At 34.7% G+C, this 15,260-nt stretch overlaps 1 protein-coding gene across 1 annotated transcript in view; it reads right to left on the bottom strand.

The window, feature by feature from the left end:
* Positions 1-2,877, bottom strand: part of prep (prolyl endopeptidase) — a 55,356-nt gene extending 52,479 nt beyond the window's left edge. The window contains exons 1-3 of the mRNA XM_088935308.1: positions 2,669-2,877; positions 760-834; positions 93-226 (exon numbers count right to left, since the gene is read on the bottom strand). Of these exons, the coding sequence (XP_088791434.1) occupies positions 93-226; positions 760-834; positions 2,669-2,710 (251 nt within the window). The 5' untranslated portion in view covers positions 2,711-2,877. The remainder of the gene's footprint in view (positions 1-92; positions 227-759; positions 835-2,668) is intronic.
* Positions 2,878-15,260: the final 12,383 nt, after the last annotated feature.

The following is a 15,260-nucleotide window of genomic DNA, read 5'->3' as shown; positions in this document are numbered from 1 at the left end:
TACACTACTGTGTTTAACAATTACTCAATGAAAAAGCAGAAGTTGAAGACAGCATACACCTATCACTGTCTTTTTACCCCTCGTTCACCCACCTGTTTCCTCTTTTAAATGGACAGCTGTACTTGGGATAATCATAAAGCTCTGTCATGCGCTCTTTAAACAAGTTCCTGACAGGACATCCTTCAAGAAATGGCACAGTCAGTTGATTTTGGGCATTCACAAAAGCCTGAAATGCATTTCATTCAGAAGTGGTCAGCAAAACTATTTTCAGATTTTTTAAGAAGTAGGGTTGCTGATGAGGTCTTGGTATCACTCAAAAGACTAAGTCCTAGCCACCATATTATCACACCTTATTATTCAATCTATTTTTATTATAATTATTCATCTATATCATCAAAATCAAAAGCAATATTTCTACTGTATTAAAAGAGATGTATTCAGAAGCCTGCTTCTTTACAATGTCATAGAGCCGCACACGTCACTGGAAGTTTTGTTGCCATGCTCTGAATCACAAAGCATGGCGCTGCACATACCTTGACATTTTTGTGATGTAAACTGAAGGTTTTACAAGTTACTTTGCACGTTTTACTTTTATTGTGGTTTGAAATGCACTCATCAACGCTGATTCTTTCTAACCCCAAAATATAAAGATAGCATTGCAGTTCCCCTTTAAGTGTCCATATTAAAGTAGTCATAGAGAAGAATGTTGTAGTCTCACATAGTTCATTATTGTAAGTGCATTACTATACAGTACTTTACCTTTGTTCTCTCACTGTCTGGATCTTCCAACCAACTATAAGGATCAGGTATTTTATCACCATGGTAATCATCAACCTACACAGATGGACAACAACAAGATTAGGTGAAAGAAATGTGAAACCTGAATCTTAAGTCCCTCATCATTAAAAAAAAGCCACTTACATTCTCCTTACATTTCATCTAGATTTTCCAAAACTCAAACAAAGTTTCTAAAGAATTCTAAAGCAGCAAGATCAAGTCTCAGTGTAGGAGCTGGTAATGTATGCTTGCAAATAGTTTTAAAAATACACTTCCTTTTTATAAAATAAAGGCTTCTGAATTTCTTTTATTATTTTTTCTGCAACAGAAAGGCATTAGTCTTAGAATGTTATCATTACAGTTGACTGACATGACATTCCAAGACCTCTTCTTTACTTCGTTATTCGTTCGGCAATGATGCAGCTTATGACAATTGAACAAAATTTTCGTATGCCATGAAATCTAGCAGATAATGTTTTCTATATTACAGGACTAGTGCTTATATAATCAGCTGAAACATGTAATATAGAGTATTATTTTTTTTAAATCTCCTATTTAAAAATATTATTTCTTCACTCAGGCTTACTCAGTCAATAACCAGAAATTAAAACTTAATAAAAAAGAATTAAAAACCAATATTTTGGGGTGATATACCATACATACATTTTCTAATCACTTTATCCAATACAGGGACGTCAAGGAGACCCATGCAAACACAAGGAGAAGATATAAACTCCACACAGATAGCCCCCAGAAACTGAACCAAGGGCCCCAGCACTGACAGGCCACAATGCTAATCACTGTCTCACCATGCCACCCTCCATTTTATACAGTATGTACTCATGAACATATTTTCTATTAAAATATATATTTTTTGAAAAAACAGCACACACTTTCACCTTCGTGAAGGTTTTCACCTGTGTGCTGACAGTTAGCATGCATTCTTTTAACCACTCTTAATAAAATAAAAGAGAAAAATAAATAAAATTTAGCATTGGGATTAAAAGTGTGATGTTATTGACAGTGAATTGTATCAACTGGTAGGACTGAGTGTAAAGACTTTTTTTTTGGAGATCAGCATGTACCATGACGAGTTTCCTTTACAGCGGTCACTTTCATTTGGTGTCTACACAGAGCTCTACAAGAACTACGGTTAATTCATCCATATATTAAACTGGACTGATTAAACAGTCAGAAGCTCTGACTTCTCTACTTTCTCTGCTTTAAAAAATGCATCTAAATTTAGGGGTAATATACACTACTACTAAAATTTCCCTACGAAATTAGGTAAGAATTAAAATTCGCTCAGAATTTACTACTGAAATCAGTCTGATATTCCTGTGTACTTCTCATTTCATTTTCTCTATTACTTTGATACAAGAAATATCATGTTAGTAATAAAAGAAGTTTGATTGTTAGGTAGCAAAGAGAATTGAACTCTACTTGTTTATTGATTATCAATGAAACGCTAAACAGATAGGTAGAGATTCCAGAAAATAGTACATTGGATAAAATTAAGAATCAATGCCTTATCCGTTCAGTTAAAATGTAAAAAAAAATAAACATAACGTCTCTTCATTTTAAGCAAAAAGTCTTGGGAGTGCATACACTGCTTAGTGATGTTCAAATTCATTTTAGCTTTTCGCATTTTCAGTTTTGAACCTTTGACAGATTGCAATGAGCCCACATAAAAAAATGTCATTAAAATAATTGCCTAAAATTCCCATTATTCTTTCTAATGATGTTAGGGAATAATGAGAACTCTTTTCATAATCTAAGCCTCTTATGAAAAATAAAATATTTAATTTCGTACAATCACAGAAACAAAGACGATAAATAATGTAACTACCAGCAAACGGGAGCTGCACAATACCGGTTCAATTGTACTTACTACAGATTCGTCACGATACGCTTCTGGGTACTGGAAAGACATGTTTATAACCTGTTAAAAGTTTTATGATATAAACACTCTTGAAAACAGGAAAAAAGGATAGTTTTACAATTGAAATTCGTGGTCCCTTAGAACCACTACACCCAAACAAGACGTTTTTCCAACAGCACAGACTATAATCTCCTCTTCCTAGCGTGACAAAGAAATCTGAGAAAAGAGAACACATGGTCGGGAAGAGACCATAAAAAATAAGGGCGCCCTCTTGTGTTACAATATTATATAGCTTTACTGTTTACTGCAATTTTATGCAATGTAATTGTATTTTGGGGATTGTGGGAATAAATGGTGAAATTTGGCCAGGGTGACGGGATAACACCCCTACTCTTTTCAAGAAAAGATTTTGTTTTAAATGACCACACTTGCAATTTCTGCGACTGTCTGCTAAGGGATGAAATAATTTAAGAACAGCAAAGATAGGGGCAACATTTCTGCACTAAACTTTAAAACATTCAATAACTAGTGACAAGGATTTCTTGTTTCTTTGTTTGTTAAATATCTGTTCATTTTGTTGGACAGATCCACATTCCTGAAGTAACGACAAAAACATTGAATGGATATTTAAATCATGTGTGTGTATCCCATGACGGAGCTACATAATTGCAATATTACCAACCAAACTCTGAGGAGATGTATAGGTAAACACATTTAATGAAGTGAATGGTGGGTAGCTGCGTCAGCATGCGTAGGCTGCAAAGGAACAAGTAATAGGTTTATTCCATGCTGAAAAAAAGAAGAAAGAGAACACAACGTTTCGGCCGTGGAGCCTTCTTCAGGTGTGAGAGAGACAGGGCAGTAGGCAAAGGTAAAGTAGCAGGAGAACAAAGGTTGGGAGGGAGGAGGAGTGAGAGGCGGGAGCAGGGGACAGAAAGAGAGGCCAATCAAGAGGTGTGAAGTCAGAATGGGTGCAGAGAGGTGTGAAATGAAACTTCCAATGAATGGAGAAAATTTAAAAGAACAGTAGTCTGTCGTTAAGAGAAGGGAGAATGTGTGATCCTAGCTGCAGAATAATTTTAGTTTCGGTGGTCTTTCTGATGTATAAGTTCGGAAAACCGTCTTTGAGAACACAGATGGAGAGATTAGAGTGGTCGTGGCCGTCAGAGGTGAAATGAGAAACAATGGGCTTGGAGAGATCTTTAATCTTCACAGCCCTGACGTGTTCTATGAAGTGGTCTCTGAGTCTCCTTCCTGTTTCTCCAATGTAGATGGCTGGGCATTTACTGCAAGAGATACAGTAAATAAGGTTGCTGGAGGTACAAGATGCTGTCTGGGTGATCCGGAATTGTCCTGAGGGGCCTTGAATGAGTGTGGTGTGGTGGTGGATGTGACTTGAAGGCACCACAACTCCATATGTGTGTGACATATTCATAAACCTATCCTGCTGCTACCAGTAAACATTTGGAATGCCAACAATATGAGAATTCACTCTAAGTTATGTATTCTGTGATATATTAAGAAGCTGTTTCTACTCCTTACAAAAGGAGTCTCACTTTTAAAAATGTTTGAAAAACAAGGTTGCCACTAGATGGAAGCAAGTGCTTCTATTTATCCATTTCTGTAAGATCAGTCATACTCCAACTAATTCTGAGTTTTCGTAAGTGATGCACATTTTGAGTATGATGATGTTATTTAAATTGCTGAAAGATGGTGATTATTCTGTACAGTCATGTGCTGAAAATGACCACTGTTAGTAGTGCAATTGCTTTCAGTATTGCATTACATTCTTTAGTGTATTCCATCTTTAATTCTTTCCTACATTGATGACACTGGTTTGATAAATCGTAATTGCTGTCCATTCAATTGTTAGTCAAGTTAGGATATTCCAAAAAGATTAAAAAAGAGTTTAGGTTTGATGACATCATTGATGTCTGGAGATGTTAATGGGTTAATAGCCAACTTTTGTGCATCAAGATGCAGATACTAAGCAACATTTGAAGATAAATTTAAACACAATAGTTCCGTGTTTTTACTCACATAAGTATGTGCATGTTAAAATAGTTTTAAACGTGCGTTCATTAATTTCAAGAAATAAAACAGATAAAAATATGATACAGCTAAAAAAATGAAAAATGAAAAAATATTTTAAAAAACCCTTTTTGACACGAAAATCATTATGGGAGATATAATCTATGTAGGTTTTAAACCCATGACCTATTGTTTATTTGTTTTTACTCAGTTCAATGATAACGGCTAGATAATTTCATTAATAATTCACAAAAAAAGTTCAGGTGACACTGAAACATAAAAAAGACAAACAAGAACTGAAGTATATATAATGACTGACTTTTTTATATTACTTTTCTTAGGCAGACACTGGGAATTTATCCACTTTCACTCAAATGCAGGGTGTACTTATACTGCATACGATATACTATACAGTACATATACTGTAGTCTATATAGAACAACAATTATTTGGTAGGAGTATTATGTAGGATTATATTAATAGGTCAATGGACACTTACTTGGAATAGTCATAATTCTTTACTCATAAGATCCACCTATCTGTGGTTGGTATGACTATTAAATAGCACTTGCTATTTTGCATCGCGAAGGTAGGAGTACCCATGTAAAGAAACTGCTAGTTTTGCTTTTTGCATTTATCAAGTCATCAGCCAAAGACAACTGTTTCTAACTAACATTAATCAAGGAAATGTATGTATTTACATATCTTCCAATTAACACCTTTTAGGTTTGTGGTGTGTATTAAGAGCTTTTAAGTTGCATAAATGTTTATATAAAATGGAGGAGCAAATGTTCTTCATATATAAGAGGTCGCCTGATGAGACAAGGTCAGGTATGGTTAGTATTGGCTAGGAGGTCTCTAAGGTTGCTGTTGTAAGGTGGACCAGGAGATAGCACGTTTTCAGAACCAGTCCGAAGGTGTTAAAAGAACAAACCCACGGTAATCTTTTATTTGCAAATGGTGCTAAAAGACCAGTAACTGGAAATCTTCCATCTGGAGCACAATGACCAAACCATTGCCCCAGTATGACAAGTGGAAACACATCGATGTGCTCTAGGTTGTGTGGATGAAACATTAGACTAAAATTCTGACTACCTGGTCATTAAAGATTACATAGCCCTCTTGAAAAGCAGAGGTGTTAGCCCTGGTGTCCTCTGCTCAATTCACTTTAAGTACCTTAGGTTTGGCCTTGTGATGTAGATTTATGCTTCTCTCCCTGTTCTGCTATGTAGTGCTATGAGAGAGGCAGCTGTTCTTGACCTAGATGTGCAATGGACTTCAGTGGTGAATAACTTGGGTCTCCTACTATTTAAGGCACTTCGGGGGGGTGAAATGCACTACATAAATGCAACCCCCCTGTATATCTTTCAGGAGACAGAGAAACGTTTTTGTTGGACAAGACCTAAATGCTAAACCTGTTGTTTAAAATGTAACCAATATACAAAGCTTAAGAGTGATATTTATTTTTTTCCTATAGGGAGAGTCATTAGTGCATAATAAAGTGCTATTTAATACATCCTGTAATCTGTCTGGATATGACCCTGACCACTGGTCACTCCCTGATGACAAATAAACAAAAGGAATGACTCTATATGCACACAGCTGTAAAATCAAAGTTAACTCCTAAACATTAACTTGTTTGACAACTTTTTCATAATAGATTTTAAGGTGTACAGTCCTTGTACTTACCTGACAAACATTAATGAAATACATCTAAATGGAGACTAGATTATTTCTTATAACATCTTTGTAGATTAGTACAAACAGCTAGATATTATGCATACAACACTGAATGTATGTACTGTACTTGTTGTTAGATGAATGTAAATTTAGTTTGGATAAACACATTTACTTAAACAGCATTTGAATAGGTTTTTTGAGGTCAGCTTATTTTGAGGTCAACTTCTTTTCATTTTTACTGCAGTCATAGTAACCTAAGTACTTTAATAATATTTTATCATATACTGTATTTTATCATATCATGTATTTTGGCAGATGAACAAGAAAAATACTGTATGTCTTCATATTTTATAGGACTTTTTATAGGATTCCTGCTGTTTTATTTCAATCCAGATTTTCTGCCCTCTGCCCTGTCGGACTCAACAAAATAAGTGAGTCCTTGAGCACCGGAGTGGTACCAATATCTTTTAAAAAGGCAGCAGGTACCCCTGTGCTCAAAAAAACAAATGTGGCCCTTGACAATCTAAACAATGTTTGCCCTATATCCAACCTACCTTATCTTGCAATAAAATTAGAATGTGCCATTGCAATTCAATTAAATAGCCTTCTTATTACAAATAACCTCTTCAGACCCCTCCAACCTGGTTTCAGACAATTACACAGCACTGCAAATGACCTTGTTACTAACGATCTTCACTTTCTTATGCTGTTGATTTTGGTTCTCTATCCTAATTCTTCCTGACCTCAGTACTCCTTTTGACACTGTTAATCATGACAACTTTCTTTCTCATCTTGAGACTGTGTTTGGAGTTTCTGATGTTGCACTTAAATACTGATAAATACCTTACTGATGGTCAGCACTTTTTGTTTCTCTTGGGGGTTCTAATCAGATGTGGGGTTTGTTAAGTCTGGTGTTCCTCGGGACTATTCAGCTTTTACATGTTCCCACTTGGTCAGTTATTAAAATCCCATGGTCTGAATTATCACTTCTATGCCGATGATACTTAAGTCTATGTCTATACTAATCCTGACACTGAAGTAGCTGGTTCTGCAGCCTTTAATTGCATCTCTGGATGTCTCAAAATGTTCTCTATCTAAACTGCAACAAGACTGAATTCATGCTTCTTGGCACCTCCCATCAACTATTTAAAGCAACCCTATCTGTAGATGGCATTGTATTTGAATTTCAAAGAATTTGGGGGTAATATTTGATCCAGGCTTGAACTTTGACCCACATGTGCAAAATATTGTAAAAAAAACATTATTTTTATTTTTATCAATATTGCCAAACTATGTACCATGTTGTCTCTGACTATAGCAGAAAAGATGTTCAACATGTTAGTCTTTTCCAGAATTGATTACTGCAATGCCCTTCTCAATGGGGTATCTAGATCCAAATTGAACAAATTCTATGATGGCCAGAATTCGGCACCCAAAATCCTGACCACGTTGTGTGCAAGTTATCACATAACCCCTGTTCTGGAGTCCTTGCACTGGCTACCCATCAGGTTTTGTGTGGACTTCAAAATCCTCTTGCTCACCTTTAAGGTTCTACTGTACATGGCTTGGCACCTTGGTACCTTTCTGACTTTTTATCTTCCTACTCCCCCATCTTGCAATCTTCGTTCATCTGATTGTGGTTTCATGGTTGTCCCCTAAGCCCGTTTAAACTCTATGGGTGACAGAGCCTTTTTTTGCTGGTGCCCAGAGGTCTGGAATTCTATCCTGAAGGATATTAGAGAGTCACCTACCCTGAGCGCATTCAAATCCAGACTCAAAGCCTTCTTCTTCAGAAAGGCTTTAATGTAATTGGTACCTGTGTCGGCTCCTTTCATCTTCTACCACTTCTAACTCCTTGTGTTTCTTTGTGCACATTTTATCTCATTTCTTACTTTTCCTTTGTTTTAACTGTATGTTTTTTCTACTTTTCCTGTAAAGCACTTTGAGATGATCATTTTAAAGGCACTATATAAATAAAGTTTACTGCTATATAATAAGATTTACTAAATAAATGGTTGTGTTACTAGGAATGTTTTAGCCAAGTATAAATACATTTATTTAATTGAATAGTCATGATAAAACAGTTCTCAAGTTAAAACTGCTTGCAAAACAAACTGTCATGACATCAGACAGATCTACTCCTGAGGTAATAAACACTGATAGATTTAATAACATGAAGAAACAAAACATTGAAACACAAGTGTGTGTATCTTTCCTGTTACCTCGGATACCAGGCATCACGATCATTAAAATCACATAGATTTTGTGTGTCCAGTGTTACACATTAACAGCTTGCCAAATCTGACTGATTGCTCGATGATGAGATGCTGTTTTCTATACTGTTGAGCCTGCAGTTTATTGATTAGATTCCCTCTATTCTCTTTTTAATGGTCACCTCATTTCTGCCTTTGTTTTGAGATGTCCCTGCCCATAGAAATTACACTGCAAACAGTCTATCTCAAGTTGTAAAGTATAACATATGCAGTTACAAATTACAACAAAGTTGTCTTGTATTTGCAATGTAGTGTTTTTAAGGGTAGGGTTGGCCACCTAGTTGTAATATAACTCATGGAGATGTTTGCTTCTCGCATATCCTATCAGCTACACACAGTTTACTTTCAATAAATAAACTTCATAGCTCTGTTACCCTATTGTGTCAAAGCCATTTGTGTGTGCACATTTATTTTACCATAGAGGTTTAAGGTTTTTAGAGGCTTTATGAATGGAGACTTGATGGCAAGTTATTGAAAGGGTATTATACTTTTTTATACTATAATGACCACACAGTTTATATTAAAAGATTAGCAATAGGTATATCAGAGGAGTGAGCTTTTCATGTTAAAATGGTTTGGATTCCTCCACTGGTTAGCTAAGATTCCCCCAGTAAACATAGTTTAGTTTAACATTCACATTACATGCAGTGTATGTATGAGTTTTTTAAAAAAAAACAAAATCAATAAAACCATGGAGACACAAATTAAACACGTCTGCTTGCTGATTCTCATTGTTGACATTTTAATTAGAACCTAGGGTAGATTACAATGCTTGAAGGCCATTTTACCATCTTGTCTTTTTGCTGACTTGTAGCTTATTGATCCAAGTTATGTTGTCTTGTTTCTTGGAGAACCCCAGGCAATTTTCTTCACAATATGGCTGGGCAGTTTGTTCCAGACTCCCAATACTTGTAAAAAAATGCTGTACTTCTACTGTTACTTTTACTCTTTCTTAAGAGCCTATTGACATATCTTAGTTATGGGTGACACCTTTCCTTTCTTAAATCATTACTGGAAAAAAACAGGTACAACTGATTGCATAATTCTTCTAATTTCTTTAACACTTCTGATTCTGTCATGTTAAAATTATTTAGAACCAAACATGGTCTTTCTGTAGAAATTCTGTTTGTGTTTTTGTGACCATCTACATTATTATTCGATATGGTCCCTGCTACTCCCTTTCAAATGTTAACAGTAGTTTTTTAAAAAAATTAAATGTGGTGATTTATTTCTATGTAAGGTAAAAATCTGTCCAGCATATTTCATATTTATATGTTACCATCAAAACATTAAAAATACATTATTTTAAAGGATTTTGAACTAACTTGTTCTTCAAGTTCTTGTTCTTAAAGAAATTTTAATGATAATAATAAACTAATAAAATAATGAAATAAGGATTTTAATGATTTTGGATATGGGACCCATTTTCAGAATTACTAGTTTTTCATCAGTCTAGGAGTTTCTTAAAAAGGATTCAACAGTGATTGTTGTGCATGCTAAAATGAAAACAGAACTTTTCAAATAAAGTCCTCTGGTGTTTCTGAAAAGCAGAGAGCACATCACAGTAGCATTATGGAATAAAGGCCACTGGGCATAGCCTGTCTGATGCCGCAGGTCTATCAGTCTCATGTCCTGAAACAACAGTCATTTCCCGGACTTCTTCATCTTCTTCAATCGCAGCACCTTCCTTCTCGAAAACCTCTTTTCACTCCCTGTGATACATCCTTCAGCAGGTCTCTTTCTCTTTCAGGGCTTTTCCTGTTGTCATCACAAAGACCTCAGTGTCCTTTGTATCATAACCTCCACTAACCTCTCCCCAAAGGCTATCACAGCCATCAAGAAACTTGATCATTAAATATATTTATCATTCAGGATACCAGTGCTTTGTTCCACATCCATTACAAAGTCTGTCTCCCCCACCCCTACCCCTGTTAGCATCAGACATTCTCTTCTTACATTCTCAGGTATTTCAGCAAGGAAAGTTTAAAGTAAGATTTTGTTTGACTTTTTGGATGCCTGTGAGTTTGGATAAATTGTGCCAACTTATATTCAGTATTTTATAAAGTGTGAGAGATATTGAATATGTGTGTTCTCTCACACAAATGAATTAGTGTAATGTTGTTTAGAAAACTTTAAATTATTCTAGGCTGCACTCACGCAGGCTCAAGCAATTTTAATAAAGTATGATTATTGTCCATAATACCCATGATAGAGCATACAAACTTCTGTTATCTTTATACAGAAAACAAGAAAATATATTCATAAACAATATACTATATACAGTATAAGCTAAAAAAGGCCCTGACCACCACATGCATTCTTAAAGTTTTTTTCATCGATTAAGTACAGTGAATTGGGTTCTCTTCACTACCTTCAGTTACATGCTCATCTTCTATCCAGGTTGAGGACTTTCTGAGTACTAAAATGATTTTAAAAAATCATGTTTAATTAATTAATTTGACTCAGACAGCCATTTACATGATGGGGTGGGTGCAGGCAACTTTAGCACATGTTATCTAAAAAGCTAGACACTAGATGTAATCACTCATTGTAATGATAATAATCAGAGTTATTAACATGGAATCTGGGTTTGGATTTCACCATCACCTTTCAATGTATAAGAGGGGGTTGACTACTTCAAGTAACTTCCAGTAACAAGTGTAACATCAGTGTTCATTTTACTAGCCACAGGAATGTGGGCCCTGTAAAGCAACAGCTCAGGCTATTCAAGATAAGGAATGCAAGGTAGCTGAAAGAGACTCCAAGTCACTGCATACTAGGAGAAAATAACAACCGTGCACTCTTTCACCTAAGGCTGTTTGCATGAAAGGATTTCCTTTTTCTGGGTTTGCGCCTACAGCTTGCGTTCCTTTCTTCTTGGTCATCTTTTCCATACCCTGAAGACACTTGCTGATGTCCTGTAAACCTAATTTGACTGGTGTGTTAAACTGCCTCCTACTTCTTACAGCCTGTTTCATGGAGCAGGAATCTTTAAAACAAAGAGACCTCTTTATAGCCTTATAAGATCATTTAAGTGCTGTTGTTTCAGATCCCTGAATTGCTTGCTAACACTTTCTCATTTATGCTCACTTGATTGGCAAATAAACACAAGAGAAACAGAGGCTATGCCCCCAAAAGAAGGAATTTGTACCCTGAAGGCAGTCATTCACCACCACCCAAAATGGCAGTGGATTAATATACCTTTCCTCAGCAATGATGGAACAAATGGATGAATCTGATACCTGATCATTGTAATGTAAGAAAGGTAAATTCAAGTACTGCAGAAATTTTATTGTATGTCCCCTTGATATATAAAACATAAAATGGAACATAATGTTATTTAAGTGCACTAGACATTGTGTTTTCTCACAGTACATCTGTCTGCTGCTGTTTCCATTCAAGTCCCAAATTTCAAAATATAAATGTCATGATTGTGACACACTCATGCACAATAAGAAAAATATGTGGTCCTTGAGAACATCACCTGCTTATATACTGTACATCTGTAGTTACTTACAAAATGCACTTGTATTTTGCTCAGATTGATAGTAAATTATGAAAGTGCCTCAGATATTAAAATGCAGAAATACATTATGTTTTGTTAGAACATATAAAACAGTATCTGGAATATAACTAAATAACAATTGATGGGTTCTATGCTCCACTGAATAAAACAATACTTTTTCATGACATCTTCATAATAGAGAAGCGAAATGTGAATTTTGAGAATGTGAAATCAAATCTGCACCTCTATCTTTTGAAGGAGCTTGTCAGGAACTCTTCAAGACATGGGTGGGTGAGATAATTGAATCAGTATTCTACAAACAAATGCAAACAAAATGCAGAAAATCCTTATTTGTAAACTTATCATCTATGTTCTTCTTTTCCATATAGTAAAATGCTGAGAGTTAATTAACATTCCATTTCTAATTCATTGAGTGGATAGCAATAATGTAACAATTCTATGACTATGATTCAATTTTGAAATTTTACTATAAATGATGATGCACTGTAGTGAAGGAATAATTTCATCACAGATAACTGGGGTGAGTTGGTTCATTGGTGTCCTGCTAAATACTCCATGTATGATTCTTGAAGGTTCCTGAGTTCTTAAGAAAAGCTGAAGATTATTTTTTGTTGGTGAAGTTGAATTTCCATGGTCATGTTATCACTTATTATTTCATTTTGAGGTTAACAATGAGCTTGTGTGTGCAATTAATTTAACATGCACATTAGTCATGTACAGTTAAAATTCTAAACCAACACACCTGCCCTTCCATTTTGCACTTTTTAATGCTTCAAACTAGTCTAAACCTGCTGCACTTGGCTTACAGATCTGTGCATAAGATGTTTCCAATTACCCAAAACCTCCTCTCTAAGAGTGCACGTAGTGTTAGCGTGTACAGATTCAGACTAGAAAAACTTTTTTAAAACCTTTGGAAGATTAACCAAGGTAAACCAAACAAGCCTGGATTAAGGTATATGAGAAACATGTGACAGATTGTTAAAGATTTTCTCAAAATACAATTTTATTTGTTTTTGGATGGTAAAACATTTTCAACAACAAAAGTCTACGCAAGACAAAAACATATTTTAAGTAACATATTAAGATCTATAGCTCCTTATCATTTTAATAAGAAGCCTTTTGACATGCAGTATGTACTAAGAGGTTATCCAAAAAAGGCAACAGTCCCTTAAAAAAGAAGATAAATAGAGCAAATTTATTTTCCTTGTTACTATAATAGATTTATATTAAAACACAATGGATTATTGTATCAAAACAGCAACAACAAATTGTATAAACAGGCTTACAAGTAATAAAAATAAAGTTGGGATGCTTTCAAAATATTTAAAATAACATCTGGTAAAACTGTTCTGGATGATAGCTGTATTAACTGTATTTATTTTATGCTGTATCTGCATTACTAAATGTAACATTCTGATGACAAGTGAAAAAGTCTCAAATGGGAATTATTAATTTAGAATTCTCTCAGGCTTTGATTAGACAAATATTAAAAAACTGGAATCATTTCAATGGACTTTTTCTGCATGAGAACGTTTTTACATTGCTGTACATACATATATATATATAAACTATATTGTTTTTGAATCTCTGCACCATATTAATCAAAATGTATCTGTCTCGCAAACGTGTAATACTAAGCCCACAAGACTTTGAGTTACAAAATGAGACATTTATTTCTAGCAATGTTGTAGCATGAGTGCGTTCTTCTGAATACCACAAAAGACAAACTACAGTATCTGGCAAAAACACAAAGGAAGTAAAGTAATAAATTATCTCGCAATTATCATAAAACTATTACATCGTCAAAAAGAAAACAAAAGAAAGAAAACAATGTCCCAAGTACACACCAAATGTTTAAAAAGTCACACTAATGGAAAATATTCAGGAAGGTTACTCAATAGTCTCTAAAACCAACTAACCAACTAACTTACAACCTCTATGCTGTGAGACAAAGTGGGGGGTATTTGGATTGTGATCAAGCTCCTTAAAACATTTGAAGGAACTATAAGAAATTCCATGAAATGGGCTTAAGCAATCTCTCTATTTGAAGTATAAAACTTTCCATAGCTTCAGATTGCTACAGTATAATAATTGCAATGTATTTTTAAGTTATGAAGTTATACATTGTATGTTTCCATCTAACACATAATACTGTACTGTAATTTTCTTTTTCACACCCCTGTTATTTCTTATAATAGAAAATGTAACAATAATTTTCATTTTTTTTGAAAGAATGCAATCCAAGCAATCCAAGTAAAGAGTAAGAAAAGTAATGTATTTCTTCTTATAATAACCAATGCCTTGGTTACATAACAACATCAGAAAGGCTGAAAACTTGGTAATTTTGTAGTTAAGGGAATCTAAAAGTTTTGCCCTCATCTGCCCAATCAAAGGTTATGCCCTTTAAGATAATGTACTGCTTCCTGTTCATTAACCAATTTTCAGTCCATGTGCAAACATTACCTTGGATTTCTGGAGCTTTCAATTTATGAAATACATCAGAAACCTTATCAAATGCTTTCTGAAAATCTAAAGATATAATGTCATATGCTCTAGCTCCCTTGTTGCTTGTTGAAAGGATTCTAGTAAAGTTCATTAAAAAAAATTCCTTTCTAAACCCATTCTGCCTCTCTCATAAAATATCAATGTATTGGAGATATTCGTCTAATTTGCCTCTATTGTTTCCATAATATTACCAATAATAGAAACAGAAATGTTCCCAGGCTTCTATGGTTCATTTTTGCCATGTTTTTGAATTATTGTTGAATCAGCAATTCTTCAGTCTGTGTTACTGGTCCCGTCATAACAAGGAGCTGAAATATACTAGCTAGTGGTCTATGAATACTTCCATCATGTTTAACTTTGACAGTGAAAATATAACCAGGCCGTAGCAATTGATAAGTTTTTAACCGTTTCTGTAATCCTTGTGGAATCTGAGAATCAGTTGTGTGGAAACTATCTAATTCTGATGTAGCACATTCTATAAAACAGGACACTGGTGTCTTCTATTAAAACATGTAACGGATTTATCAGCCTTCTTGAAGACTAATACTGATTTTTAAATGTGCTACTGTATATAAATGGAAAAAAG

The sequence above is a fragment of the Atractosteus spatula genome, chromosome 2 (assembly GCF_055471065.1).
Source record: "Atractosteus spatula isolate fAtrSpa1 chromosome 2, fAtrSpa1.hap1, whole genome shotgun sequence".
NCBI classification, from domain to species: Eukaryota; Metazoa; Chordata; class Actinopteri; order Semionotiformes; family Lepisosteidae; genus Atractosteus; species Atractosteus spatula.
This window is presented reverse-complemented; position numbering and strand designations above follow the sequence as displayed.